Here is a 27,483-nt window from a genome sequence, read left to right as displayed (position 1 = left end):
CTTGGAAGGCTGTGTGTGTGTGTGTGTGTGTGTGTGTGTGTGTAGGTGGGTAGGTCAGGGAATCTCTAAGAAAGGTCATGAAGGCGGTTGTCTGGATTCCATGGGTAGGAGAGGTGGGCAATGTGGATCAACACGATTCCCCTCCGGGCTGGATACCTGGGGAGCCTGTTTACTGGGTATGAGATGTCCTCTGAAGGAGAGAGGCTGGATAACAGTGCATTAGATCTTTGGCAGCATCCTGACTTGGGTTCAGTTCTATTATTCACTAGCTGGGTGGCCTTGGACAAGAGGCTTAACCCCTTGGATCCCAATTTCCTCCTCAATAAAATGAGGACAATAACAAAATCGGTTCCTTAGGATTGATGTTAAAGCACTAGGGAATAGTAGCTGCTGGGTAGGGGACTGCCGTATATCATACATAATGGATTGCCAATAATTATTTATTGATTACTTTCCGAGTCGAAACTCTTGACGTGCTGTACCTCATTGAAATATCATTTCTCTGTACGGCGGGTAAAGCTATCAGAAGACATCTAAGGCACCTAACACTAACCGCACATAGTAGGTGCTCACCAAAAGCTGTATTACTGAGCGCTCTGTTATCATATAGAAAAAGAGAGCACGGAAAAGGCGCTTTGCAAGGTTTAAGGTGCCGCATAACTTTTTGCTACAATTGTCATGGCACCTTCGGTGGTCATAATCCTTCATTATTCTTTTGGCGCTATTATAGTCGCCTAGTTACGGTGGCCAAGGAAACGCGGCCCGCCGGCTGCATTAGGACGGCTCGCGGACTCCCCCTAGAGGCTGCCTTCCGGTCCTGCGGCGGGGTGACGGCTCGGGCCTTTCTGGGGGAAGCCGGGAATTGTAGGCTACGGAAGGTGGCTGTCGAGGAGAGATGCACGCCGGGAGTTGTGGTCCTAGGGAGGGGCGGTTGGCCCACACCCGGCTCCCGCCTCATCCGTATGGCGGCTGCGAGTCTCGGCTGCAGGCCCTGGGGCTCGCTCCTCGGGTTGCTGGGGCTGGTGTCGGCCGCGGCCGCCGCCTGGGATCTGACTTCGCTGCATTGCCACTTCGGCGCCTTCTGCGAATGTGACTTCCAGCCCGACTTTGAGGGTGAGGGGCCGCAGGAGCCCGGGGCAGAGGGGCCGGCTGAGCGGGGAGCCCTCGGACTGTGGGGTTGCGCCCGGGCCACCCCGAGGGCAGAACCGAGGGGCGGGACCCGCAGGCCTCCGGGCGGCACGGGCCGGAAGTGGGCCCGGCTTGAAGGACCGAGAGCCTGGAGCAGCGGACGGGGGGCGACGGTTTGGGGAAGCCTGTTTGGAGTCCAGGCAGAACCCTGTCAGGATGGAGAGGGCCTTGCGGGCAGGATTGGGCCTCCACAATGGACTGGCCGTCAGGGCATGGGGAGGAGGCTTGGGCCGACCCCGTTGACAGCTCTCCACCACTTATAGCTGAGCGCAGTGCAGGGGGCCAGCTGGTGGGGGCGCTGCCAGGTCTGAGGGTGGCTGCTGCAGCCGGAGACCCCAAGGGCCCCCTTCCCTATCCGAAGACAGTTTGCAAAAATGTCCCAGAACACAGGGATCCCTAGGCCAGGTTTCAGACGTGACTCCTCCCCACCCCCTTCGGTGCCAGTGGTGGGTCTTCAGCTCTGATACTGCCCTTCTTGTGGCCCTAGGTCTGGAGTGTGACCTGGCCCAGCACCTGGCCGGCCAGCACTTGGCCAAGGCACTGGTAGTGAAGGCACTGAAGGCCTTCGTGCAGGACCCAGCACCTACCAAGCCACTGGTCCTCTCCCTGCATGGCTGGACAGGCACCGGCAAGTCCTATATCAGCTCCCTGCTGGCTCACTACCTCTTCCGGGGTGGCCTCCACAGCCCCCACGTTCACCACTTCTCCCCCGTCATCCACTTCCCTCACGCCAGCCACCTGGAGCGCTACAAGGTAGGCTGGTGGCATCCTGGACCACCGTTCACCTGCATGTGGGGGTGCCAGATCTTAGGGAGTGAATGAGTCCCAAGTCCAGAGAGGGAGAGTCACTTGCTCCAGGTCACACACCCAGTTGGAGCCTCAGGCCTCAGGACCCATCATGAACAGAGCTTGAGATGGACAAAGGACATGAGATTATATAGTTGCAGGTGTTATGTATTGAGCATTTACCTTTGCCTGTCTGCATTACCTTCTTTCTGTAAAGTATGGTCCCAATTTGAGGCTCAGAGTAAGCATCCAGCAAATAGTAGCTCTTATTACTATCATTGTTGTTGATTGCAGGGTACTTTCCAGGCTGGTCTTTGTCAGCTGTCAACATTATTGAGAAGGTTCAGGAAGCATAAAGGAACCTTCCTCTGTTATGGAAAGTAGGAGATATCAGAGAAGGGAGTCCTTTTTTTTTTTTTTTTTAAGATTTATTTATTTATTCATTCAGAGAGAGCGTGAGAGAGGCAGAGACACAGGCAGAGGGAGAAGCAGGCTCCATGCAGGAAGCCCGATGTGGGACTCGATCCTGGGTCTCCAGGATCACACCCCGGGCTGCAGGCGGCGCTAAACCGCTGCGCCACCAGGGCTGCCCAGAGAAGGGAGTCCTGAACAGGCAAATGTGAGGCCTGGGTTTGAGTCTGTTTGCTTGCTGACCTGCTGTGTGTGTGGACTTGAACGAGTCTCTGACCCCTTAGGGCCACAGTTTGGCCACCAGCCCCACGAAAGGGTTAGTTCTCTCTGGGAGACCAGACCTTCCTGGGAAAGGGGGTTCTTACCTTGGGAAGAAGTCTCTCCAGGTGCCCTCAAACTCCTGCCTCTTCCCTGCAGAAGGAGCTTAAGAGCTGGGTCCAGGGGAACCTCACAGCCTGCAGCCGTTCCCTGTTCCTCTTTGACGAGATGGACAAGCTGGCCCCAGGCCTGATGGAAGTCCTGCGACCTTTCCTGGGCTCCTCCTGGGTTGTGTTCGGGACCAACTATCGCAAAGCTATCTTCATCTTCATCAGGTGGGCCCAGCTTTGCAGCAGCATGATGGGGGATATTTGTCCAAGGTCTCAGCTATCCAGTCTTGGCCTATGGTCCCATACCAGAGTACCTTTCCCCTGGGGCCCAGTTGGTGTTTCCCAAAGCCCCTTAAACTCTGGCTGTGACACTGTATATTCAGATTTGACAATCTCAAAGCTCACTCTGGGCTCAGTCTTTGGGATCCTCACTGTTTCTTTGTGGAAGCCCTGCCAGGCTAAGTGTTTTCCCTCCTTTGTGGCCAGGAGACATAGACCTGGGGAAAATAGGACTTGAATTCTAGTCCCACCTCTAAGAGTTCTAGCCATGTTTTCTTGGGCAAATCTCTTCACCTCTCTGAACTCCCATCTCCTCTTCCACACAGCAGGATTATTAATACCCCACTGTCCTCTTAGAGGCTGGGGGAGGGAAAGTCAGTTAAGGGACCCAAAAGTGTTTTGTAAACTTTAAAGTGCATGGCACATCCAGATGAATCTCCAGGCATCACATGGTAGACAAAATCTCTGGAGAGGGGAAGTGGTTCCTATGGGGTGTTTTCAGTGGATTTGGCTCCTGCTGAACTGGGTCTCCAGGCTCATGTCACGTTGGGTGGCACATGGGAAGTAAGAGCCAAATCCTGCCCCGCCACCACGGTCTGAGCCATGGCCTGCGTCCCCCCATGGGTTTCAGCAACACTGGCGGTGAGCAGATCAACCAGGTGGTACTGGAGGCGTGGCGCAGCCGCCGGGATCGGGAGGAGATCCGCCTGCAGGAGCTGGAGCTGGTCATTTCCCAGGCTGTGCTGGACAACCCACACCGTGAGTTCAGCTGGGGAGGCCCACCCTGGGGTGACTTCGGCAGGCTGAGGCTTCACACCCACGTTGCCTGGGCCGGGCCAGCTTCTCCCTGGGTCTGGTGCTCTACCCACTGTCCTCGGGATTTCTCAGGCCAGGCTTTGGCACACCCAGCTGTCATACAAGCTCCTGGAACCCAGTACAGACCCTTCCCCCCTTTGCCCCTTCCTGCAGATGGCTTCTGGCGCTCCGGCATCATGGAAGAGCACCTCCTGGACGTCCTGGTGCCCTTTCTGCCACTGCAGCGGCACCATGTGCGACACTGTGTGCTCAACGAGCTGGCCCAGCTGGGCCTGGAGCCGAGGGAAGAGGTCATCCAGGCTGTGCTGGACAGCACCACCTTCTTCCCCGAGAAAGAGCAGCTCTTTTCCTCCAATGGCTGCAAGACCGTGGCTTCCAGAATTGCCTTCTTTCTCTGACTCTCCATATGGCGTCCTTGCCCTCCTCTGCCTGGCCAGGCTGTGCAGGAAAGCCAGGGGCCTCCTTGGTAGGGACCCTTTTCCTGACCCTCTTGGGGAGCAAGACCCAGAGCCCAAAGCGAAGATGAGGAGGCATCTTGGCCTTTGCTTCCTTCCCTACGGAACCACTGGTGACCCCAGAACTTCAGTGAGCCTTGACCTTGCCCTCAGCCTAAGCCTTCTTAAGATGTGAATTGTAACTCAGGGACTATGGCTCATGGCTGCTCTCTCCCTCTTCTGTCTGTGACTCTCGGCCCCTTGCTCTGGCACCATCTTCTCAACCCTCCACACCCCATGTCCCTCCATACCCCGTGTCCCAGTACCGGAAAGCCAAGCCGAGACTTCTCAGTCTTTGTGAATATAGAGATTCCCGCTTAGGCCTGGTTTTTAAGGTTTTTAATTTTATAACAGAACAAATACAATAAACTTAGCCGTGGGACCAGAGGAATATTGGCCGAGATATCTAATTGCTCTGGAAGGAGGTGGTCTGAGTGCCAGTGAGTGTATGTAGGGCTTAGAATCTCTCCCACACCCAGCAAGAAGTGAGGCAGCTGAGTGGACTCTTCGGGGACCAGTGTAACTGCTGGGACAGCCTTGATTTTTCTGGGGTTCTGGCTCAGGCCCTATGTGGTCTGGGGTTTTCTGAGTTTGGAACTCAGTCCCCAGGTGACCTCAGTCTTGCTCGAACCCGGACTTGTGTTTTGGCTCCAGCTCTGGGCAGCCTTGGTCTTGCTAGGCCCCTGGGATTGGTCCTGAGTGTTCTCTGTATTGCTGGGGCTCCAACTTGGATCATAGAAATCCTTGGTCTTGCTGGAACTCCGGATCAATCCCCTGCTCTGGCCGTGGGTGGCAGCCTTACTGGGTCGCCAGCTCTGGCCATGGGAAGCCTTGATCTTTCTGAACCTCTGCCTTGAGCCCTGAGTAGCATTGGTCTTGTTAGGCTTTTGTCTTGGGCCTTGGGTGGCTTCAGTCTGGCTGGGATTTCGGCTCTGGCCCTGGGCGGCTTCAGTTTTGCTGGGCCTCTGGCTCTGGCCCTGGGCAGCTTCGGTCGTGCTGGGCCTCTGGCTCTGGCCCTGGGCCGCTTCGATCTTTCTGGGCCTCCGGCTCTGGCCCTGGGCAGCTTCGGTCTTGCTGGGCCTCCGGCTCTGGCCCTGGGCAGCTTCGGTCTTGCTGGGCCTCCGGCTCTGGCCCTGGGCAGCTTCAATCTTGCTGGGCCTCCGGCTCTGGCCCTGGGCAGCTTCGGTCTTGCTGGGCCTCCGGCTCTGGCCCTGGGCAGCTTCGGTCTTGCTGGGCCTCCGGCTCTGGCCCTGGGCAGCTTCGGTCTTGCTGGGCCTCCGGCTCTGGCCCTGGGCAGCTTCGGTCTTGCTGGGCCTCCGGCTCTGGCCCTGGGCAGCTTTGGTCTTGCTGGGCCTCCGGCTCTGGCCCTGGGCAGCTTCGGTCTTGCTGGGCCTCCAGTTCTGGCCCTGGGCAGTTTCAATCTTGTGGGGCCTCCAGTTCTGGCCCTGGGTGGCCTTGGTTTTTCTGGAGCTGTGGCTCAAGCTTGGGTCTTCCCTGTTCTCCAACAGGTCTGAGGACTGAGTCTTCAGCAGTGAGGAATCAGAGGATGTCACAGCAGTGGCTGAGGTGATCTTGTATTCCTGGCAGATAGCGGACATCTCTGTGTCTGAGGTGGACATGGTCCTGACTGGGAAAGATGTGCCAAGAGCATCCGTTAGGCTGCCCTCCCTAGACAGCTCCAGGAAAAGGATGTGTAGGCCTTACCCTTGCCTCCCAGAGGCTTTGCATGGCCAAGGAGAAGGCCTGCCAGATGAGGCCAACCTAACCTTTCTCGGCAACCCGAGCCCAACAGGTGGGCCAGGGTTGTAGGGTAAGTGGGAGATACTGAAGGCTCACCATGCCCCATTCAAAGTGAGGATTCTTATTCCTGCTTTATAATCACAGAGCTATAAAGTAGCAGAGCCCAAATGGACAAGCAGGCCAAGGAGTCTCTGATCTTTACCTACTCTGCTGCTTTGGCTTACTCAGGCCTGGAAGGAACATTGGGGACTTACAGCCCAAGCTGGAGCCTGAAGAGGTCTGGTCAAGGTAGCTGTCAGACAGGGACCTCACCCTGCTGGGTGTGGGCTCCGGCTTCTCCTCCTATGGCAGAAGACAGGTAGGGCAGTTATAGGATATAGGAGGGCCCAGGCCAGTGGCTCAGCTCTAGAAGGAAGACCAGCAGCTTAGAGCTGCTCCAGGGGCCCCAGTTAGGGCTGGGCTGCATGTGGAGAGGCCAAAGACTGGATAGAAAGGGCAGTGGTCAGACTAGACTGGCAGGGTACTGTGAGAAAGCCAGTATTGGAGAGGCTGCTTGGGCCTCGGTTTTGCCATCTGCAAAATGCAAATTAGTTTCAGTGTGGGAGAGGCCTCTGAAAAATGCAAAGTGCCCTACCATGGGGAATGGCTAATGAAGAACTGCAGAGCTCTTTATGCTTACCATGCCCATCAATTTCATCTTCCCACGTATCTGGGAGGGAACTACTACTTTTACCATGTCATGGCCCAGAAACCAAGGCTCCAGGAGCCTAAGCAGTCTGCCCACGACACTCAGCTAAGAAGCAGAGGAGCAGAGCTTGAATCCAGGCCTGTGGACTCCACAGCCAGCCTCTTAGCTGCTGGATGCCTCTGGCCCACTCACACCTGCTGGCAGTGGGGAGCGTGGGGAAGCAGGGAGGGGGCGGGCAGAGCTCTAGCACCCAGCAGATGCCAGTTCCACATCTTCCTGAGGGAGGGAGCTCACAATGACTTCAGGAGGTGCACTGATCAAAGTTTTGTATGTTTGTGTTCCATTGTGAGCTAGAGAACTGTAGCACTAGCCTTTTCCGGTTATGGCAAGGGAGGCTGGTCTTCCATTGACTTCATTTTCAGTTTCCTTTGAACACAAATGTATTTGCTGTCCATCAGCAGTTGAGTGGACAGATCATGGGACTTTCACAGGATGGACTTCTCCACAAAGGTGAGAACGAGCCGTCAACTTAGATGCACCTCACAAACATGCTTAATGAAGGGAGTCTGAGACAAGCAGGTACACCCTACATGTCCACTGATGTGAGGGACAGGGGACAGGCAGGTTCATTTGTGATGTTAGGAATCAGGACCACCTTGGAGGTGCACTGGGCTAAGAAAAAGACCTAGTGGGGGGCATGAGGGGGCTTCTGGGGGGCTGGGAGTTTGTTCTTTCTATAGGTAATGGTGTCATGGGTGTATTCAGTTTGTGAAAATTCATCAGTTCACTCACTGATGACATGTGTACTTTTCTGTATTTACATGACATTCCATAAAAAGAATTAAGAAAATCCTGGCACAAATGGCCGGTGCACACAGAATTTATGAAGCTGAGTGTGGCAAGGTGTGGGGAGGCCTCTCTGTGAGGGGCCCACATCCTTGTGCCCTACTTCAGGGGTACCCTTTATTGGTACCATCCCCATCTCACGGCAAAAGGACCCAAGCCCCAGTCACACGGCTGAGTGGTGGCAGAACCAGGCCTGGATGCCAGCCTCTGGCCAGTCTGCATCCCTCAGCCCTGGCTTGGGGTATACTCTACCCCAAATCCCAGTGTGTGGCCCACTCACCTCTTCCTCCTCCTGGGGGGCCTCAGCTTCTTGGTTTGGACCTTCTGGCTTTCCATTCTGGGTCTGGGGAGTAGCCTGGAGCTCTTCAGAGGTCCCAAAGGCAGGCCTCCACCGGAACTGCAGTGCCCGAGCCTTCTGGCGCGCTCGTTCCCGCTCCCTGAGCTGCCTGCCAAGACATGGCCCCAGAGTGCTGAGTAAGCCCCCCTGACTCAGTGCACCATCCCCAGCATCTGGAGAATGGCTTGAGGAGGAAGCAGGGGCAGGAGGAACCTTAATGCCCAACCATTTCCCACTCCTGGCCTGCAACCCCTGCTTGAGGAACTTGCCCCACGATGCCTTGAGGGATGCCAGCCTGCAGGCTGCTTTCCAACACCCGATCCAACTGCAGCCTGGCCAGGTGGGCCACCTGGCTGCAGAGCACTTCTTCCACCGACATGCCCGGGAAGAGGTTGGTCATCAGTGGGAGCAGCTGCCAGGGAAGAGCCGGGTGTGGGCCAGCACACGGAGCCGACGGGTGTGGGGCTCCCCTGACCTCGCAGAGCCCTTCTCAGGGCTCACAGGGGAAGGGTTTACAAATTATTGATTTTAGAGCGCCAGACCAGCTTGCCCCAGAACTGGGAGGAGCCTGTGTGGAGGTCTACCAGGAGGGGGTGCTCGGACATGGCCAACCCCCGGTGCTGGAGCCAGCAGGGCAGGTCTGACCTGTGCCAGGAATAGGTGGGTGGGCCCAGGGTACTGACTTCTCCGAGCCCTCCGCTCTTCACGTGCAAAATGGCGGGGCGTGGGGGCCATGGGGAGGTGTGATAATGTTACCGGTCTCTGGCGTTGGAAGAGCAGTAAACAACACACACGTTGAAGTGGCTAGAACAGTATCTGGCACCATGTAAGTGCCTGGCATCAGCAGCTGTTAGTTTTGCTGGGAAACCAGACTTCTTTTAGGAACAGGGAGAATCTTGAGGCGACCAAGGGTACTGACTCTGGAGCCTGTCCTCCTGGCCCAGCAGGAACCTACCTTGGGTTGCTTGGGGTTGAGAAGCAGGACGGTGGCAACATCCAGGCGGGCCCCCAAAATGTTCTGCAGGAGCTGCCGGCTCCTGGCACGGTGCAGGTAGTACTGGGCTCTCTTGGGGTTGTGCTGGATAGCCATCGAGAAGTGGCTCTCTGCCTTATGGAACTGCCTGCAGGACACAGTGCCCCATGGGCTGTTGTGAGCTGGGCCCCAAGGAGGGAAATGGGAATCCTGGGCCCCACCGGGGAACGTAGGGGAGATTAGGATGGTCTCTGCTCCCCTTAGCTCCACCATCCCCTCTGCTCTTTTTCTATCAGCTATACTCTTAACAGCCCCAACACTTAAATGCTAGTATAAGACCCCAGTATAAGTGAATTTAAAAAAAATTTTTTTTAAGGTTTATTTATTTATTCATGAGAGAGAGTGAGAGACGCAGAGACATAGGCAGAGGGAGAAGCAGGCTCCCTGTAGGGAGCCCGATGCAGGACTGATTCAGGATCCCAGAGCCACCCAGGTGTCCCTAAGTGAATGTTTTCAACATCATGGAGTAAGGAGGACCTTTCTGAGAATGTCACAAACCCAGCAGCTAAAAATGAGAATTCATTTGACTATGATTGAATCCCAAGTTACTGAGTAGCAAAACTGCCACAAAGAAAACAATAAATAGGGACGCCTGAGTGGCTCAGCCGTTGAGTGTCTGCCTTTAGCTCAGGGTGTGATCCTGAAATTCTGGGATCCAGTCCCACATCAGGCTTCCTATGAGGAGTCTGCTTCTCCCTCTCCCTCTGCCTGTGTCTCTGCCTTCTGTGTCTCTCATGAATAAGTTCTTAAAAATAAATAAATAAAAAGAAAAGCAATAAATAGGAGAAATAAAATTTCCTACAGAAGGCAGACAATAAGCTAATTTTCCTAGCCTACAAAGAACTCTTCTAACAACAATACAAGTTTTAACGGGCAATTTATTTTTTAAAAAATCTTAGTTATTTAAGTAGGCTCTACGCCCAATGTGGGGCTCGAATTCGCAACCTCGAGATCAAGAGCCATGTTCTCTACTGATCGTGCCAGCGGCATGCCCCTTCATGAGCAATTTAACAGCCAAATGGGCAAAAGGTTTGAGCCAGCCATTATGACCCCCCCCACACGAAAAAGATGCTGGATTGCACTACCAATTTAAACATGGGACATGAATCAATTGTGAGAGAGCATTTTTTGCACTAGATTAGCAGAGTTGAAATTAGTCTTAACGCCCTGCAGTATGGAGCTTTCAGGAAACCAAGATTCTCCTTTCCTAGGGGAAGTTTACAGTGGCTCACTGTTTGTGGAGAACAGTCAGATATTATGTTTTAAAGTGTTAAATGTTCAGGGCGGGGGCACTTGGGTATCTCAGTGGTTGAGTGCCTTCAGCTCAGGGCATGATCCTGGGGTCCAGGAATCGAGTCCTGCACTGGGCTCCCCGCAGGAAGCCTGCTTCTCCCTCTGCCTATGTCTGTCTCTCTCTGTGTGTCTCTCATACATAAATAAAATATAAAAAATCTTTAAAAAAATAAATGTTTGGAGTGACGGGGTGGTTCAGTTAGTTAGGTGTCTGCCTTTCAGTCAGGTCATGACCCCAGGGTCCTGCGATTGAGCCCTACATTGGGCTTCCTGCTTGGCAGAGAGCCTGCCTCAGCCTCTCCCTCTCTCTCTGCTATTCCCCCTGATTGTTCCCTCTCTCTCTCTGTGTCAAATAAATAAAATTTTAAAATGTTTAAAAAAAATGTTAAATGTTCACACCCTTTAACAATACTTTAGCTTCTAGCAATCTAATATGGCACTATTAGTGTAATGCGTGAAAATGTATGTCCTATGTGCTCATTACATTATTTATAATCAAAAACAGAAAACAGCCCAAATTCTCATCAGTGGAGGGTTGTCTAAAGAAATGCATTGTGGTACTTCATAGAATGGAATACTAGGCAAATAATAAAAGAGAATGAGGTCATCATATATATAATGACATTGGAAATAAAAAAGCAAGTCAAAAAACAGCATGACGTCACTTTTGTAAAATGATAATAAGTGTTAATATATGTATAGGAAACCATCTGGAGGGATCCTTACCAAACCGATGGAGGGGTTGGTGATGGGAGACAGATATTAGAAGGAACGTTCCGTGTTCTAAGTCATACATTACGGAACACTTAAGTTTATTATAAAAAGCACAATTGTCATAACAATATTGAGGAAAAAAGTGAAGAATTTTTCACAAATACTTGAAAACCAAAACCATTATTTAGGAGGCAGACCTGGGAGAGCAGAAGATGTTGCCCCAGGGATCCCAGCAGCCCCATGCCAGGCCCAGCCCTGCCCGCAGCCCTGCCCCGGGGACCACCCTGAGCTCGTGCACCTGCTCCTCTGCTCGCAGAAACCCATCTTCTCCTGCAGCAGGCCCATGCGCAGGTTGGCCCCCTCGTCCTGCGGGCTCAGCGCCAGCGCCTGCTGGTAGTCTGCCTCCGCAAAGGTCAGGTTGCCCAGCTGGAAGAAGCAATCTGGGGGATGGGGACAGACGTGGAGGCTGAGTGGGCCCCCAACCCCAGTGCCCAGGAGCCCCAGCCTGGCTTGCTCCAGCTCCCAGAGGGATCTTGAGACTGGTGGCTGTGAACTTCTGAAATCCTGTGGGCGGTGGAGGGCGTCTACCAAGGTTTTCCGTGCCCTAGGGCCCTTGTCCCCAGCCGCTGGATTCTGAGCATTTTGAAGAGACTGTAGCCAGTCAGTCTAAGACAACACTTTGCAGTGTGTGTCCCCAGAGCCCTGAGGTTCTTCCCCTCCTCCTGCCTCCCCCGCTCCCCTCCCTCTGGGGACTCAAGTGCCCAGCCTAGGCCTTAGAGGGTCAGGGGTGGCCCCACTCACCACCTCGATTGATGTAGAGGCCCTTCTCCTGCTGCTCGTCCTTGAGGGCTTTGTTGAGCAGCAGCACACCCTCCTGGTAGGCACCCTGCAGGTAGCAGTGCACTGCAAAGTCATTGTAGGCCAGCAGCAGCTGCCGCTGAGCCTGCTTCACCTCTCCCTCCTGGCTTGCACTCATCATGTCCAATGCCTTTAGGAAGTCCTCCACAGCGCTATCAAACTCCTGGAGCCGGCGGTAGATGGTGCCCCTGTGGGGGAGGGACATGAAGGCCAAGGCTACCCCATCCACCTGGGCAGCCAGCTGAGATGTTGGCTCCTCTGGGCCTTCCGAATTTGGCAGGTGACAAGAGGGTCCCCTCTTCATGCACTGGTTCGGCTGTGGGGCTGGCTCTGGATTACTACTCGGATAGCCCATTGGTCACTGGTAGTTTTGCTTTACACAAAAATACCTTACATCTTTCTTTTTAGGAAGTAGGTGTGCACCAACCTCTATGCTAAGGCCTTTCAGTACTGGGGACAGATGTTTTACCCCACTGTTTATACGAGAAAACCTAGACTCAGGCAAGTTATTATTATTATTATTTTTAATCTTTTCCTTTTTTTTTTTTAAGATTTTATTTATTTATTCATAGACACACAGAGAGAGGCAGAGACACAGGCAGAGGGAGAAACAGGCTCCATGCAGGGAGCCCGATGTGGGACTCGGTCCCAGGTCTTCCAGGATCACACCCCAGGCTGCAGGCAGTGCCAAACCGCTGAGCCACCGGGGCTGCCCGACTCAGGCAAGTTAAATGGCCCCAAATCCGGGCAGCCCCGGGGGCGCAGCGGTTTAGCGCCACCTGCAGCCCAGGGCGTGATCCTGGAGATCCTGGATCAAGACACTGGATCGAGTCCCACATCGGGCTCCCTGCATGGAGCCTGTTTCTCCCTCTGCCTGTGTCTCTGCCTCTCTCTTTCTCTGTCTCTATGAATAAATAAATAGAATCTTTAAAAAAAAAAGGTCCCAGGGATCCCTGGGTGGCGCAGCGGTTTGGCGCCTGCCTTTGGCCCAGGGCGCGATCCTGGAGACCCGGGATCGAATCCCACGTCGGCTCCCAGTGCATGGAGCCTGCTTCTCCCTCTGCCTGTGTCTCTGCCTCTCTCTCTCTCTCTCTCTATGTGACTGTCATAAATAAATAAAAATTAAAAAAAAAAAAAAGGCCCCAAATCCCGTAATAGAAGGGCAATGGGTAGATTCAAGCCCGAGCCTCCCAGAGTGAATGCTCAGCAGGCCCAGAGATCCAGGATTCCCAGGTGAACTAAGTGGCTGCCTGGCCCTCCTCTAAGGGCAATAGCAGCTAAGACCTCTCCCTGGCTTTGACCTTAATGGGGAGTAGAGGAGGATTATTAGAGGCTACTTGGGGAAATTGAGCCCTGGGGCGGCTCACGGCCTCTCCTGAGACCATAGAGCAGGACCCAAGATGGGTACTTCCCCACACAGTACCGGAAGAGGAAAAGGCGAGGGTCCAGAGGGTTGTTCTCGATGGCACAGTTGATGCGCTGCAGAGCATGCTGTAGCTTGCCCTGCACAGCTAGGATCCCAGCATCCTGACGTGCCTGCTGGGCTTGGTCCACCATCATCTGGAGCAACACCTTGGCCTGCGAATGCTTGGGGTCCAACAGCAAGGCACTGTGCAGGTCTCGATAGCAGAGGCTGGGCTGCAGGGGCAGAGGCTAAGCAGAGGCTAAGCTGAGCTCTGCCCTGTGTCATGGTGGGAGCACCCCTCCAGGCCTTTAAGAGCCTCTCTCTGGGCAGGCCTGCACCATGTCACCCATCGTCAATGTCCCTGCATTGCGGTGCCATCTTTTTTGCCTCGTGAAAGAAGCAGGGGGCATTGTGGGAAAATCCCATCCCAGACCCCATCCCTGTTGGTCCCTCTCCAGATGTGCCCTCAGGTGAGCCAGGCCAGCCTGGGCTGTTTCTGTTATGGAATGGTGTTGCAGATGCCTCCTCCTTGGAGGACTTCTTTGAAGCTCCAAGGTTGGGGGAGGGTGTGTCCTCCTGACCATGACTGTCATATCCTCCCTAACCTCCCATGCACATGCCTTCCCCCACTCCCCTAACCTTTAAGCCCAAGACAACTCTGACAACAGATGCAGGCCTGGGTACAGCAGAAAACATCCCCAGGCAAATACCTCCCACTGGGTGAGCAACTCTGTCAGCCAGTCAACAAACAGTTTTAGCAAGCATCCTGTGTCCTGTAGGTTAATGGGCTGGACAGTGGGCAGGGAGAATAGTGTGGACAGCAAGTGTGAGTGGAAGTTACACAGGTGTGAGGGGGAAGATGGTAGAGGCTAGAACAGGGCTTTGGAGTAGGTGGGCTTGGGTTCAAGGGCAGCACCGCACCAGAACTGACTGTGTGACCTTGGGCAAGTCACTCAGGCCCTCTGGACCCATTTCTTCATCTGTGAAAAGAGGACAATGGGTTGTATCTCCTCAAATGATTACCTCCTAGTCTTAAAGACAAGCATGACTCAAGGGCTTAGAATGTACTTATGCATCACAGGGGCTGAGGTGGCAAGAGAGGCCAAACTCCCACAGCCAATGATTACCAATAATTACTAGTCTCCTGCCCTTGAAGGAAACTCTCTCACTGACTCACTTGTGAGGCCCAAAGCCCAGCCCCCAGCATAGGGAGGCTCAATTTCCAGCTTCCTCCAGGATGCGCCATTTGGGACCAAGGTGAACATGCCCACCCCTTGGTCCTCCTGAGTTTCCCAGCTCCTAGGCGCCAGGCCAAGTTCTAGCACCATTGTTCTGGATTCTTCCCTTTTCCTCATGCCCTCCCCCATCGGTCTCTGCTCCTGACTTCCAAAAGAACTGTGGGACTTGCCCCTTTCTGGCCATCCCATGGCCATCCTCCCCTCCACCCTCCTCTCCGGCTGGATGGCAGCCAGGCTCCTGGCCTCCAGACTTGCCCCTCCAGGCCAGAGTCCCACTGGTAGCCAGACGATCTTTCTAAAGCCTACTGTCCCAAGAAGTACCCTTTTGAGGCTCCTGCTGCCCCCAAGAAGGGGTCAGGGGCCTCCTCGGATCACAGAACCCTGCCTGATACCCTCTCATACCTGCAGTCCCTTCTCTCTTGTGACCCCAAGTCTCCCTTGCCCCCAAGCTGTTCCTTGTACTGTCTGGCTCCAAGCCCTGACAGTGAGGCAAATAAGGAGAGACAGGAAAGGAGGAGGGAGGACACCTTATCTAACAGATCCTTGGGCGCCCCCACACCGTGCTGCTTCCCACACTTGTGAAATCATTCTCTGTGTAATCATCTGCTCAAGGACGTCTCCCCTAGGCTCTGAGTTCCACAAGGGCAGGGCTGGCACAGGGTTCTCACCTTGTGGCTTCTGGGGGCCGACACAGGCCTGGCACAGAGCTACAACTGAGCGGTAGCAGAACCAAACCATGCAAGTGGTCAGCACAGGTCCCCACCACACGGCCTAGTGGCTTCCACTAATCTCAGGGTTGGCTGTGGGCACCCATACGGGGGGCGGGTCACCCATTCTACCTTCTGTAAGAAGTTGTAGAGTCTGGCCCGGAGCATGAAGACATCAGCATTGGTCATGCCAAGCATCACCTCCTTGGTGACAAGGGAGAGGCAGTCCTGATACCGTTCGAGAGCCAGGAGACAGGCCATGCTGAGGACAGAGGGCAGAGGCACTCTGTCTGTCGAGCGAGAGGGGCAGGAAGGGGCTGCAGAGAGAACCCGGGCATGCAGCCGCCTCTCACCATCGGTAGCGGAAGCTGGCTTTCTCGGGCTGGAGCATGGAGGCCTGCGAGAAGACTTTCAGAGCGTCCGGGAAGGCACATTGCTCGAATAGGCACTGGCCCTGGGGGACACAGGGGGGTGGTTCCTTCTGATTGTGACTCTGGCCCAGCAGCACCCTCCAGCTGCAGGGGGCACCCACTGGGGCAGGAGGGGAGAGAGAAACAAAAGATGGAGACAGCTCTGTAGGTCTGGGAGAGACTAGAGGACAGAGACATAGAGATGGAGAGAGACAGAGACATGGGGAGACAGTGACAGTGTAGAGATGGAGATACAGAGCAAGGGAGAGACAGCAGAGACAGGATTATACAGCTGGCAAAAGACAGCAATACAGAAACAGAAACAGAGTAACAGAAAATCTTGGACTTTGTTGCTATCTTGTGGTTTAATATTTTTCTTTTGAATTGTAAAGGGAGGTGTTATTACCTTTCCAGCATTTAGAGCCTCCTGATGCTAGTGCCATGATAGTAGCCACCTGCTTCATGTGGCTATGCAAATTTAAGTTTCTTTTTTTTTTTTTTTTTTAAAGATTTTATTTATTTACTCATGAGAGAGGCAGAGACACAGGCAGAGGGAGAAGCAAGCTCCATGCAGGGAGCCCGATGTGGGACTCGAGCCTGAGACTCCAGGATCACGCCCTGGGCCAAAGGCAGGTGCTAAGCCGCTGAGCCATCCAGGGATCCCCACAAATTTAAGTTAATTAATGAAATAAAATTTTAAAATCAGTTCCTTAGTCACACTTAATATATCTCAAGGGCTCAGCAGTTACCACATTGCTAATGGCTACCAGATTGGACAGTGCGGAGTAGACCACTATCATCACTGCGGAAAGTTCTACTGGGTAGTGCTGCAAAACTTTACCAGCCCTGGCGGTAAGCCAACTCTGGAGGTGGGAGAGGTCATGAAAGGGGTGGCAGGTAGCCATTTGCAATACAGGGACAGAAGGTCCCCAGAGAGACAAGAGCTGGTCCCAGGAGCAAGGAAATCCCCCACAGCTGGAGGGAGAGCCAAGAGGCTTGGGTGTGGGGTGGATGTGGTGGGTGGGTCCGTGGCAGCCCCAGGCACCTGCAGGTAAAGGACCAGGGTAAGGCGCTCCAAGTACTTGGTGTTCTCAGGCTGGAAGGAGCAAGCCCTTCGTAGATTCTGGGCGGCCGAGGAGAAGTCACAGAGCTGGATGTAGGCCTCAGCTCGTAAAGCATAGAAGTCTACCTGAGGGAGAGCGGACACAGACTGCTGTCCTCTCCCTACAGTCTGCTGAGGCCTGATGCTCAATTACCAGAAGGGAGTTGATGGCCCTGAGAGGAGGAGCCTGGCAGGCATGACAGTGAGGGCAAAGTGTTAGCAACCGTCCATGCCCACCCCCTCACCAGCTGGGAGTCCAGGTGGAGGGCACGGGAAAAGAACAGCACGGCCATCTCCCAGTCCTCTTGCTCCAAGCACTGCTGGCCTTGGTGGTAGCTGTGGGGGAAGGCGGGGCACAGGCAGAGGGGCTGACCCTGACTTTGACCAACCCAGGGCATACAGCTGTGGCTGCAGCTGTGGCCATGGGAGTGGGATGGGAGGAGGAGGGGCTTTGGTGGAGAGACAGGGTAGGGCAGGTAGACAGAGACCCAGGGAGAGGAGCCTGACACTCGGAGCTCATCCAGGGCAGCCTTTCGTCTGCTGAGGTAGAAGTGCCCTATTATACAGATGAGTTCACTGAAGCCCTGAGAGGGAGAGTAATTGACCCAAGGCATGTCACTGGCTGTGCAGGGATGGGAACCTGGGACCCTGGACAAGGCAGTCACTCACTACTGCCTGACTTTGAGGGGCACTGTTAATCCCGTGACCTTTGGTTTCACATCATCAAAGTTCTGGAACACCCGGCTGCTCCCAAAGATGCGCTCTATGTTCCCCTTTGGAACTGGAAACACCCATGGCTTTGGGATGTGCTGTGACGGAGACGGAGACGGGTCAAGCTCCAGAGCATCCTAGAACCAAGGGACAGCAAGCTGGGGCAAGCCTCAGAGATGACCCCTGTGCCTCTTACACACTCTCCCATCCTGTTTTACAGGATGATCAAAGGCTAGAAACGAGGCTGGTGGGAGGCACAATTTGGGTTCTGGTGGCACTTCCAGTCCCATTCTCTTTAGGGATATTCCAACTTCTGTCTCCAGTCCTATGATCAAGGTCAGGGGCCTGGGTTCTTAAACTCACGCTGCACTCTGCTCTCCTCCTGGTCCCCCTCAGCTTCACCTCCATTTCCCAACACCCAAAACTAATGCCTCCAGCTCAGGCGCTGCCCCAAGCCGAGGCCCAGGAGGTCCTGCAGTCCTCTGCATATCCTGTGGGACTCTCATGCCCAGCAGGCCAAATAAGATACCTCACCTGACTTCTGCCCCAGGCTTTCCCACCTTTGGTGAGTCCACCTTTTCAGCCAGCCGCCAATCCCTATCAGTCCTCATGTCCTGTCTATCCCATTTCCTAAAGATCTCTTAAGACCTCTTAGATCCGGGGGCGCCTGGGTGGCTCAGTGGCTGAGCGTCTCCCTTTGGCTCAGGGCGTGACCCCGGAGTCCCGGGATCCAGTCCCACATCAGGCGCACTGCATGGAGCCTGCTTCTCCCTCTGCCTGTGTCTCTGCCTCTCTCTCTCTCTCATGAATAAATAAATCAAATCTTTAAAAACAATAAAAGAAAAAAAAAGAATATCTGTAAAAGTTGTAATGATGCGGGAAACATTTCATGATGACACTATTAAGCATAAAATTGATATAAAAAAAAACCCTGAATATACATTAAAAAAAAAAAAAAAAGATCTCTTAGATCCCTCCTCTTCTCTCATGGTCGTGTCTGGGCCAATGCCCCCTCTCCGACCTCCCCAGCCGCTCACACGTCTCGAGCCCTCAGTTCTCTCCGCGCTGCGGCCAGGTACTTTTCCTGAACTGCACTTAGAGCCAGGAGAAGCCAGCCTGCGAACCCAGCCTCGGTCTCTTCTCCCAGGACCCTCCGCCGCACCTCTCCGGAGTTTGTCACGAATTCCCCTTCCGGGACGATCTCCCGGGGCCCGCTCCCGGCGTTGCTAGGCACCATCTCCAGGACGCTCACAGGCTCCGCCCCTCAGGCCACGCCTCCGGGGCCCGAGGGTTGTTAGAGCCGGAAGGAGGTTAGCAAACTGCATCAGCCGGGGAGGCTGTGGCTACGTCACGGGGAGGGCTCGCCAGGCTTCCGCAGCGAGGCAGGGCCACAGCAGGGGCCAGAACAAGGCTGCTTCCTCCCATGCCGGAGGTCGCACAAAAGCTCCGCGAGTTCCCAACAAACCCCACAGGGACGTCCTGAGGCGAGTCCGCGGGAGCGGCGGCGCCACACACGGGCCCGGCCCGCCCCTTCCGCTCCCGAGCAGCGTGGCGGCCCGTCGCTCGCCCCGGATTGGGCGCTGGGGCTAGGGGGCCACCGCGATTGGTCGAGGGCTGACAACGTCAGGGGGCGGGGCCCACGCCGTGAGCGGGGTAGCATGCCGCCGGCCGGCGCCCTGCGAGCGACCCTGTGGAGGAGGAGCGCCATGAACTGGAGCCTTTTGGAACCGCGGCCCCCCGGGAAGCGGTGGCTGGTGAGTTGAGTGGGGGGCGACGGCGTAGGGGCTCCGGGGCCCTAGCAAGCTCCTGTTCTGCCAGTGTCTCCAAACAACATGCCCTACATTCCTCGTGTCAGTTTCCTTACCGAGAAAATGGGCCCAGTATTCTGACGGGAACGCTCCTCTGACCGTCCAGCTCGCGGGCCCCCCGGCCTTCTGGAGTCCCAGGGGCTTCCGGGCTCCCTACTCCGCCCCCCTGCCCCACTCTACCCTGCCCTCCATTTCCCTCTCGCTGGTTTGGGTCCCAGGGAGCCCTGTGAGCTAGAGGGTGGCGAGAAATGTCGTGCCTCAGTTTCCCTGGTGCCGCCGCAGGTGGCCGGCCTGGGAAATCCTGGACTGCCCAGCACGCGGCACAGCGTGGGCTTGGCGGTGCTGGGGCAGCTGGCGCGGCGGCTGGGGGTGGCAGACGGCTGGGCACGGGACCGGCGCTGCGCCGCCGACCTCGCCCTGGCCTCGCTCGATGATGCCCAGCTGGTCCTGCTTCGGCCTCGGCGGCTCATGAACGCCAACGGGCGCAGCGTGGCCCGGGCGGGTGAGTTGAGGGCACCCGAGGAGGCCGCGGAGGGCGCAGGGGCTGGAGAAAGGGTTTGGGGCGGGAGCAGGGCTGTTCACCTCTAGGTGCCTGTTGCGCCCCTATTGCTGCATATGGCCCTCCGTACTTACAGGAGTCTCGGTTTATATGTGAAATGGGTTTAATTGTGGCCCCTCCTCATGAGAGCTGTAAATAAGGACCCCCCCCCCCCCCCCACACACACACACACGCGGGGTTGACCCCTCCCCTCCCCCCACCTCCCCACCCCCGGGCTGATGGGGCCACTGTTGTCTGTGCCCAGCGGAGCTGTTTGGGCTGACTGCTGAGGAGGTCTACCTGGTGCACGATGAGCTGGACAAGCCCCTGGGGAAACTGGCCCTGAAGCTGGGAGGAAGCTCCAGGTGAGGTCCTGAGCAGGCCAGCCTGGGCTAGGGAGGAGCCTCCCAGTTGAGGTGGGATAGGGGTGCCCATCCCAGTCCTGGCAGGGAATACGGGTGCTCTAACTCCAGCCTGCACTAGGAGGGGTGAAGAGTGCCCATCCAGGGAAGCACTAACTGCCCCTTCCATATCCTTTTGAAGGGGCCACAACGGAGTCCGTTCCTGCATTAGCTGTCTCAATTCCAGTGTGAGTCTGCCCCTCTGTCCTGCATGGGGTCTGGTGGGCCCGCATGAGGCTCCCCTGACACTCCTTAACAAAGCTCCCTGGGCCCCTCTGACTCCCCCACAGGCAATGCCGAGGCTGCGGGTGGGCATCGGGCGCCCGACAGAACCTGATACAGTGAAGGCCTACGTGCTAGGCTGTTTCTCCGCCGCTGAGCAGGAACTGCTGCCTCCATTGCTGGAGCGAGCTACTGACCTGCTCCTGGACCACATCCGTGAGCGAAGCCAGGGCTTGTCGTCAGGCTTTCACATCCATGAACACATGCCTGCCTGACCACCACGCCCACACACCCAGCCCCGTTTACAGAGGTGCCATGCCAACCTGTGGTATCCACTTTTTATAGAACTCTTCTCTGGGCTGCCTCAGGCTGCCTATAGATTGAAGAGGGTACTGTGGCTGCAATGGTCCACTTCTGGGGTGGGGATTAGTCTTCTCTCTGTGTCTTACTTGGAAAGTGGAGAAACTTCAGGAAGAGTAAACTTTTTGAACCTTTTTGGAGAACCAGAGGTGTGGATCTGTAAGATTAAAGACGCGCGGCTTGGAAGCTGAGGCCTCCTTGGGGGGTTCCCACCCTTCCACTGCCAGTGGATGAGGGGCCAACAGGGTCCAGCAAGCCCCCTTCCCAGGCCATGTGTGGGCATGTGTTAGCCCACTGAGGCCTTGCCACACTCTTCTTTGGCCCATTTTACAGATGGGGAAATGCAGGCTCAGAGGGCCAGGCACACCCCCCCAGGCCATACAGCTGCACCGCGGGCTGGCTGCTCTCTTGCCATCCCTGGGGCCCTTGGCACTCACCTCAGGCCTGCTGTGCACCTGGAAGATTCCCACACGTGTGGTGTGTGAGAGCAGCTTGAGGTCCTCAGGGTTGGGTGGGATGTGGGCCTGTCGAGGCACCAGGCCCAGGTCTCCCGGCTGGTAGGGTGTGATACTGGACAGCTGCTGGGGCAGAGACCCCACCTTGGGTGGCTGGGTGCTGGGCTGGCTGTGGAGAGGGGGCTGGCATCACCACTTCCTTTCATAGTTGAGGAGGTTGAAGTTCAGAGAGGCTTTGGGGAACTGGGTTTCTGGTGGCCCAGAGTCAGCCAAAAAGAGCCCTTGGACAAGCCCCATATCTGCCTCCTCTGAGGTCATACAGGGTCACTCACTCACCTCTCCTTGGGTGGGCCATGACGCAGCTGGCTCTCTTGATGGGAACACACAGCCAGCTGGGGGTTTAGGACCATGGCCGAGCTGAGCATGGCCAGCAGCTGCTGTAGCATCTCCTTGCGTTGTTGTAGCTGGAACATTACATCAAAATCGCCGTCCTCCTCATCCGGTTGCCTCTGCTGGTGGGGGTGGGCCCATGGGGATCAGGCCCACAGTGGCCCCAACACCCACCTCTGGGACATTCCAACCCCAGTGCCTGTTTTCTCCAAGCATACTGTGGTGGGACACTCATTCTCCAAATGGGAAGACTGAAGCACAGGTCTTCCAGGACCTCAGAGAGGGACTCTGGCAACTTTGAGACCTTCAATGGCTCTTTGAAGTGCAGGTTCAGGAAAAGGACAGACTTGGCAGGAGTGTCTCAGGGGAAAGGTGGGACCTCTGGCTGTGGCCTGGCCACCTCCCAATGCCGGTTATCTCCAAGCAGTGTCTGACATTGGCCTGCTCCCCCGCCCCCGACTTGTACCAACTTCCTGTCACCTGTAGAATGTCCTGTAGGAAGAAGGTGGCCTGGGCCAGGGCTGTCTCCAGACTTGCTTGAACCTTCTGCTCTTTGGTCAGCTCCTGCTGTAGCTGTTGTGCCTCAGCCTGCTGCTTCTCCAGTTGCAGGTTCAGCTGGTCTCTCTGACTCCTGGACTCAGGACCAGGACGAGTCAGTCCCCTCCCCTGCTAGGTGGTTTCCCTCTGGCCCACCCAGCCCCAGTCCTTAGCCTATTTGAGAAAGCCTCAAGGCCCCTCGAGAAAGGGAAGTCACTGGCCTGTGCCATGGGACCCAAAAGGAATAGGCTCAAGCTCCCCCACCCCCTGCCCCCACTTGTTCCTACTGCTTACCCCTCTGGGGCCACACCTCAGTGCCTGATTGTCCTGCTGTAGCTGCCCAAGGCTCTGCTCCAGTTGGCTCAGCTGGAGGCGCAGCTGCTCAGCCTCCGCCATGCCCTGCTCCTGTTCACGGCACTTCTCCGTCAGCATGAGAATGATCTGCAGGTGCGGGCAGGTGCGGCCATGCCCTGGGCCCGCTGCAGGCCCTCCGTCAGCCTCCCCCCCCCCCCCCGCCCCCCCAGCTCTGGACTCAGCCAGAGCTCACCCCATTGAACAGAGAAGCCTGCCAAGGTCCTGGGGGACCAGTACCGTCTCTGGTAAGAGCCCCCGGATGGCCCAGGGTAGGTTCCACTTCAATGAGTTATGGGGGCTTTAAACCAAATAAAAACCAGAGATGTACCCAGGAGCCCCCACGAAGGACCCTGTCACCTCACTTGCTGCCCCCCTCATGACCTGGCTCCAGCCTAGGGTCCCACGCTGCCAGGCTGTGTTTGCCCTGAATCAGTTCCCCTAGGGTTCCCTCCTGCTTTATGTGCCAAAAGCCTTGTGGCGCAGGCCTGGCGGGCACACCTTATGATGGCCTCTGCTATGCCTGGCCATGACCTTCTGGGTGTTCTCCAACAGATCCAGCTGTTTGCACAGCTTGTCCTGGATGCCCTTGAGCTGCTCATTCTCCTGCAGGAGCTGCATGCCATGCTTGGATATCTTGGACAGCTGCAGGGTGATCGTGTTGTTCTCTACGATGGCCCGCTTTGTCGTGTCCCACATCTGGCTAGTGGCCACCTTGTGGAACTCAGTGGCCACCAGGTTCACATGCTGGATGATCTCCTTCCTCAGTCTAGTCAGTATGGGTGGGAAGGAGGGAGCATCAGAGTGGGCACAGGCACCAACCTTCCACATGAGGTTCCCCAGAGTGCTTAGGGCCACCACTGTGCTCTTTCCCAGGAGGAGCCTTTTCACTGTAGACCCTCCGTATCTCTGGCATTTTTGAACCATATCAATATAGTTCTACCTATTAAGTAAATATAATTTAAGTCACAAAAAGTGGCAAAAGGAAGTCCAAGGATTCTCTAATGGCGGTGTGAGGACTAGGGCTGGGAGCTTATCTATTTCCTCCTTCCCTTCACAAATCACTAGCCAGGATTTTGACAAGCAGCAGGCTAGGTAGTCCCTGAGTACAGTACCCCCAGCTAGAAGCTGAAGCTGTTGGGAGGCCTGAGGACTGAGCTGGGCTTGGTTCCAGCACCCAGCCTGCCCACCTGTCCTTGTCCAGCACTGACTTCTTCTCTAGGTTGTACACGTAATCCTTGTATTCACTCTCCTGCTTCCGTAGCTGGTCCTCCAGTGATTCGAACTTCTCTGTGAGCTCCTCTTTCTGCAGCCGGAACTCTTCCAGAGCTGCCAGCTTCCCCCCTGCCCCACCACAGGGCACAGGCCTGGTGAGGGGCCACCTCGGGAGGGCAGGGCCCGGGCAGGGCAGTGACAGCCTTGAGCGATGCCCCTCCCTCCCCACCTCCTCCACGTCCTTTTGCCCTCCCTATGCTTCCCAATCCAATGGGGCCAGACCCCTCCCTACAACATTCCATGCCCAGTCCTGCCCATGTGCACGGTTTTCATCTGGAATGCCCCCCTCTCTTCCCCGCCATTGACCTTATGAAGCCTCATTCGGGTTCCGCCTCGGAAAAGCCTCCCTTGGCTTCTATTTTTTGGGAAGTGACAGTGACAACAGCCACTGAACTTGCACACCTTCTCTGGGCCAGGCACTAATGCTGTCCTTAATCCTCAAAACAACGCTTGCCAGCCAGGTGACCTTGGGCAAGACACTTCAACTTCTTGAGGTGCTTCCTCACCTACAAACTGGGTGATAATATTTCCTGCCTTGGGCGATGGCTGGGACCCTTAGAGAAGATAATGTGTGGAAAGAAGCAGCATATAGCTGCTGTTACTCAAGGTAGACATATACCCATTTCCCAAATGAGAAAACTGAAGGTCAAGGAGAAGTGCTTGCTCCAGGCCACAAAGTCAATGGTAGAGCTGGGATTAGAACCCCAAGAGCAAGAATACTGGGTTCCCTCCCCCATGGTGTGTGCCCCCCAGACTCGCCTGCCAGTGTTCCCCCTCACCAAGGATGATGTTCTCTGTGGTGAGCTGGTCCTTGGTCTCCTGGAATTCATGGCGCACCTGAGCTAGCTGTGCCTCAAAGGCATCCTTCTCCATCTCTTTGGCCAGCTGCAGGCTTTGGAGCTGCTCATTGAGGTCAGTGATCTCGTCCACCCGCTGATTGAGTGTGCGCTTGAGGAAGGCCACAATCTCCTTCTTGTTGTTGGCCAGCTGCTCAAACTCCTGGCGGAACAGCTTCTCCTGAACAGCCAGCTCATCCCACTTCCGCTGGTACCTGAGGTGGGGGCGGGGTAGAGATCCAGGGGAGTGGTCAAGCCAGACCTCCACGCAACTGGGCCTGTTCCACTGGAGCCTTCCATAGAGGTACATTCGAGGTTTCTTATGTGGGAATCCAGTCTCACCTCCACTGTGCCCCCGATCTGTACTCATGACCATAGCCAACGCCGGTGCTTAGTGTGTCACATTCATTACATCACCAGATTGTAAGCTCCTCGGGCTGCTGTCTTCCTTACCCTTGTTTGCTGAGTGAATCCTGCTGAGCCTCATTAGTGGAGCCTTCTTGGACCTGAGCCACATTTGTGACCCTCTTTTTGGTGCCCTCCTGTAAGTGGGCCCTTATTCCAGTGGGCAGTCAAGATCTGATGTCATATTTGTCTTCACTTGGCAGACCTCTGACCTCCTCCACCTTTCTGTTCTTGGGGTCTGACAGAGGGGCTCAGTTAAAAAAAAAGAGCACCTAATAACTGTCTCCCAAATGAATTTTCCCCAAATACATTCCATCTGGTGTCTCAGCTTGAGGGATACTTGTAAATTTTTAAGAGTATCATATAATTGATTTACTGGTTTCCAATGGAATAATTTGAGGAGTTATTTGGAAAGATGTTTTACCTCAGTATTTACTCAAGCAACATCTTTTGAAAGTCTACTGCATACAGGGCATTGGGTGGTACAGAGCTGAATGACCTGCTTTGGGGAGTGAGGAAGCAGCTTGGTGTAGGGAGGTCAGAAGGGCCAGGGCTCCTATCCTGGCACCTTCTGGGACTGACTTCCCTCCCTGAGTCTCAGTCCCTCCACCTGTACAATGGGGATGTCAGGACCTCTCGGACTGTTTCAAGGATGCAGTGAGCACCAGCTCAGGACCCAGCTGGAGCATATGAAGGACTCAGCGTTAGCTGTATCTGCAACATCATCTGGGGGAGAAAGTGCTGCCTAATGGTCACTAAAGGCGTTTGTCTTTTAAAGATCACCCTAAGACTAGGCAGGTGCCTCATTAACTGGGAGGAAACTAGTTTTAAAATAAGAAAACTGGGCAAGTGAGTTTGTCTCAGAAGTTAGAGACCCCTCCACACTACCACCTGTACCACACAGTCCTGGGGAGACAACCCTCCTCATTTACATTTGGGGTCAATAAGGCACCAAGCAGGGAGTCAGCACAGACACGGTGGGAGTGGGAGGGGTGGTGGAAGAAAGGACACAGGGTCTCCTGCCTGCCAGGGGGCTGCCATTTTCAATTCATCCCACTGATTGTCCTTTTATAAAGCACATACATAATCCCATGGGGCAAGAGTGAGGCAGGGGGAGTGGTACTTGCCTGGGGTAGGGTTGCCAGGTAGCATTAGGACCCCAGGACCCTGGGAGCCGAGATCGGGTGGGTTCGAATTGTGAAGCCTCTCTATGTTACTTGCAGGAAACAGGCTGCGGGTGGGGGTGGGGTGGGGTGGGGCCTAGACATCCCACGGGAGGCCGGGAGGCCGAGGACCCCTGAATGAGCCCGCCCCTTGGTCAGCTGTGAGCAGGGCTTCTGACCCAGCAGGACCGGCCTCCCCGAGCGCCCACCCACCGGGCCAGCCTGTCCTCCAGGTCTCGGATCTGGATGTGATAGAATTCTCGGATCTCCTCGCCCACAGTCGTTTCCATGGGCTTGTTGGCCATGCTGGCATCCTTCTTGCCACCTTTCTTCTTTTTGACCTCGGGATCCTTGGCCCCCTTGGTTGCCTTCTTTTTGGGAGCCATGGCTGGTGGCAACCACTGCTCCAGGGCCCCTTTAAGAAGCCAGGTGGTTGCTAAGGAAGTTGGTCCCATACATAGCAACAAACTGAGGGAGTGAGGCAGAGCTTAAAGGGACCCTGCCCTCTTCCTGGCAAGGCTGGGCACTAGCAACTGGCCTCCCCCTCCAAGGCCAAGCACCACAGAGGCCCTAGGCCAAGGTGTCCCAGGCCATGGCATCTCAAAATCAGGATGCTAGGCTCTTGGGGCACTTTTTTGGGCTTTGGGAAGACCTCTCCTTTCCCCTAGGCGAAATGTTACAATGGATGAGCCCCAGAAACCACCACCCTGCCCCTTTGTGCCAATCAGAGAGGGAGGACTTTCCTAGAGTTCCCCAGAACCAGAAGAAGCCAGTCCCCAGGCCAATGAGCCTCTTCCCTGAGCCCTCTGAGACCAGCTTGTTAATCCTTGGGTGATATAGCTATATAGCAAATTATTTTCTTACTTCACCCAAAACACACTGGAGAGGCAGTATGCTAAGAGATGGTCTATATCCAAGGCTGCTCTGCCGGAGTTCCAGGACATCCCTATCCAGAGACTGGCTCTGTTTTTCACGAGGCTTGGTGGAAGGTTCTCCATGTAACCCAGGCTGACCCAGGCAGACAAAGGCCAGCTGCAGGCTCGGGCCTGGGACGGCGGGGACAGGCGGTGGGTGTCCAGCTGGTAGATGCCCTGGCTTGTGACTGTGAGCCCCACCCATGCACTGGCCCCACCATGCTCCGTCCCCCGGCTCTCATCTCCAGCCAGGGATGCCTGTAGGCCTGCTGTCCAGCCAGTGCTTATAGGAGCTCAGGCAATCCCTGGGACAGTGGCCAGGTGCTTTTTATCCCTGTTGTCCTAGGGCTCAGCTCTTCACAAGAGGTGGCCGCAGCTCTACCCTGAATGTCCGACGGCTGGAC

At 55.5% G+C, this 27,483-nt stretch overlaps 4 protein-coding genes across 13 annotated transcripts; 2 read left to right on the top strand and 2 right to left on the bottom strand.

Moving 5' to 3' along the window:
* The first annotated feature begins 765 nt into the window (after positions 1–765).
* TOR2A (torsin family 2 member A) lies at positions 766–4,733 on the top strand. Of its 3 annotated transcripts, XM_072778023.1 has the most exons (5): positions 774–1,113; positions 1,676–1,941; positions 2,803–2,978; positions 3,664–3,791; positions 4,002–4,733. In XM_072778023.1, the coding sequence occupies exons 1-5, from the start codon at positions 963–965 to the stop codon at positions 4,244–4,246; spliced, it is 966 nt and encodes a 321-aa protein (XP_072634124.1). In that variant the 5' UTR covers positions 774–962; the 3' UTR covers positions 4,247–4,733. The 3 variants fall into 3 exon arrangements, with proteins under 3 accessions (XP_072634126.1, XP_072634124.1, XP_072634125.1); XM_072778025.1 differs by lacking the exon at positions 3,664–3,791 and having other exon boundaries at positions 766–1,113; XM_072778024.1 differs by lacking the exon at positions 1,676–1,941 and having other exon boundaries at positions 775–1,113.
* On the bottom strand, positions 4,207–18,967 carry TTC16 (tetratricopeptide repeat domain 16). Of its 6 annotated transcripts, none has more exons than XM_072778005.1 (14): positions 18,464–18,966; positions 17,383–17,561; positions 16,959–17,049; positions 16,657–16,800; positions 15,555–15,655; positions 15,334–15,463; positions 13,275–13,504; positions 11,795–12,039; positions 11,292–11,433; positions 8,909–9,074; positions 8,219–8,365; positions 7,897–8,058; positions 6,337–6,424; positions 4,207–5,969 (listed from the first exon to the last, which is right to left on the bottom strand). In XM_072778005.1, exons 1-14 carry the CDS (start codon positions 18,659–18,661, stop codon positions 4,909–4,911), a joined length of 3,084 nt encoding a protein of 1,027 aa, XP_072634106.1. In that variant the 5' UTR covers positions 18,662–18,966; the 3' UTR covers positions 4,207–4,908. The 6 variants fall into 6 exon arrangements, with proteins under 6 accessions (XP_072634106.1, XP_072634107.1, XP_072634108.1 ...); XM_072778006.1 differs by having other exon boundaries at positions 13,275–13,489; XM_072778007.1 differs by having other exon boundaries at positions 13,275–13,438.
* PTRH1 (peptidyl-tRNA hydrolase 1 homolog) lies at positions 18,709–20,896 on the top strand. Its single transcript, XM_072778026.1, has 5 exons — positions 18,709–19,178; positions 19,515–19,734; positions 20,036–20,135; positions 20,314–20,359; positions 20,462–20,896. The coding sequence occupies exons 1-5, from the start codon at positions 19,083–19,085 to the stop codon at positions 20,666–20,668; spliced, it is 669 nt and encodes a 222-aa protein (XP_072634127.1). The 5' UTR covers positions 18,709–19,082; the 3' UTR covers positions 20,669–20,896.
* On the bottom strand, positions 20,720–26,610 carry CFAP157 (cilia and flagella associated protein 157). 3 transcript variants are annotated; one of them, XM_072778022.1, is made up of 9 exons: positions 26,379–26,610; positions 24,541–24,812; positions 23,677–23,830; positions 22,988–23,255; positions 22,446–22,576; positions 22,079–22,229; positions 21,545–21,672; positions 21,191–21,377; positions 20,720–20,910 (listed from the first exon to the last, which is right to left on the bottom strand). In XM_072778022.1, exons 1-9 carry the CDS (start codon positions 26,549–26,551, stop codon positions 20,839–20,841), a joined length of 1,536 nt encoding a protein of 511 aa, XP_072634123.1. In that variant the 5' UTR covers positions 26,552–26,610; the 3' UTR covers positions 20,720–20,838. The 3 variants fall into 3 exon arrangements, with proteins under 3 accessions (XP_072634123.1, XP_072634121.1, XP_072634122.1); XM_072778020.1 differs by having other exon boundaries at positions 21,545–21,720; positions 26,379–26,609; XM_072778021.1 differs by having other exon boundaries at positions 21,545–21,717; positions 26,379–26,609.
* Between the last annotated feature and the right edge of the window lie 873 nt (positions 26,611–27,483).

Source organism: Canis lupus, chromosome 16 (assembly GCF_048164855.1).
Source record: "Canis lupus baileyi chromosome 16, mCanLup2.hap1, whole genome shotgun sequence".
In the NCBI taxonomy this organism is placed as follows: domain Eukaryota; kingdom Metazoa; phylum Chordata; class Mammalia; order Carnivora; family Canidae; genus Canis; species Canis lupus.
This window is presented reverse-complemented; position numbering and strand designations above follow the sequence as displayed.

Excerpts from the sequence above, each read along its gene's own strand:
- TOR2A (XM_072778025.1), top strand. The coding sequence starts at position 963 with ATGGCGGCTGCGAGTCTCGGCTGCAGGCCCTGGGGCTCGCTCCTCGGG. Across the intron at positions 1,114-1,675 it reads CTTCCAGCCCGACTTTGAGG|GTCTGGAGTGTGACCTGGCC; the intron begins GTGAGGGGCCGC and ends TTGTGGCCCTAG. Across the intron at positions 1,942-2,802 it reads GCCACCTGGAGCGCTACAAG|AAGGAGCTTAAGAGCTGGGT; the intron begins GTAGGCTGGTGG and ends TCTTCCCTGCAG.
- TTC16 (XM_072778005.1), bottom strand. The coding sequence starts at position 18,661 with ATGGTGCCTAGCAACGCCGGGAGCGGGCCCCGGGAGATCGTCCCGGAA. Across the intron at positions 17,562-18,463 it reads GAGAACTGAGGGCTCGAGAC|GATGCTCTGGAGCTTGACCC; the intron begins GTGTGAGCGGCT and ends CCTTGGTTCTAG. Across the intron at positions 8,059-8,218 it reads CTCAAGGCATCGTGGGGCAA|CTCAGGGAGCGGGAACGAGC; the intron begins GTTCCTCAAGCA and ends CTTGGCAGGCAG.
- PTRH1 (XM_072778026.1), top strand. The coding sequence starts at position 19,083 with ATGCCGCCGGCCGGCGCCCTGCGAGCGACCCTGTGGAGGAGGAGCGCC. Across the intron at positions 19,179-19,514 it reads CCCCCGGGAAGCGGTGGCTG|GTGGCCGGCCTGGGAAATCC; the intron begins GTGAGTTGAGTG and ends GTGCCGCCGCAG. Across the intron at positions 20,360-20,461 it reads TTAGCTGTCTCAATTCCAGT|GCAATGCCGAGGCTGCGGGT; the intron begins GTGAGTCTGCCC and ends ACTCCCCCACAG.
- CFAP157 (XM_072778020.1), bottom strand. The coding sequence starts at position 26,551 with ATGGCTCCCAAAAAGAAGGCAACCAAGGGGGCCAAGGATCCCGAGGTC. Across the intron at positions 24,813-26,378 it reads CTGGAGGACAGGCTGGCCCG|GTACCAGCGGAAGTGGGATG; the intron begins GTGGGTGGGCGC and ends CCCCCACCTCAG. Across the intron at positions 22,230-22,445 it reads CAGGACAATCAGGCACTGAG|GAGTCAGAGAGACCAGCTGA; the intron begins GTGTGGCCCCAG and ends TCCTGAGTCCAG.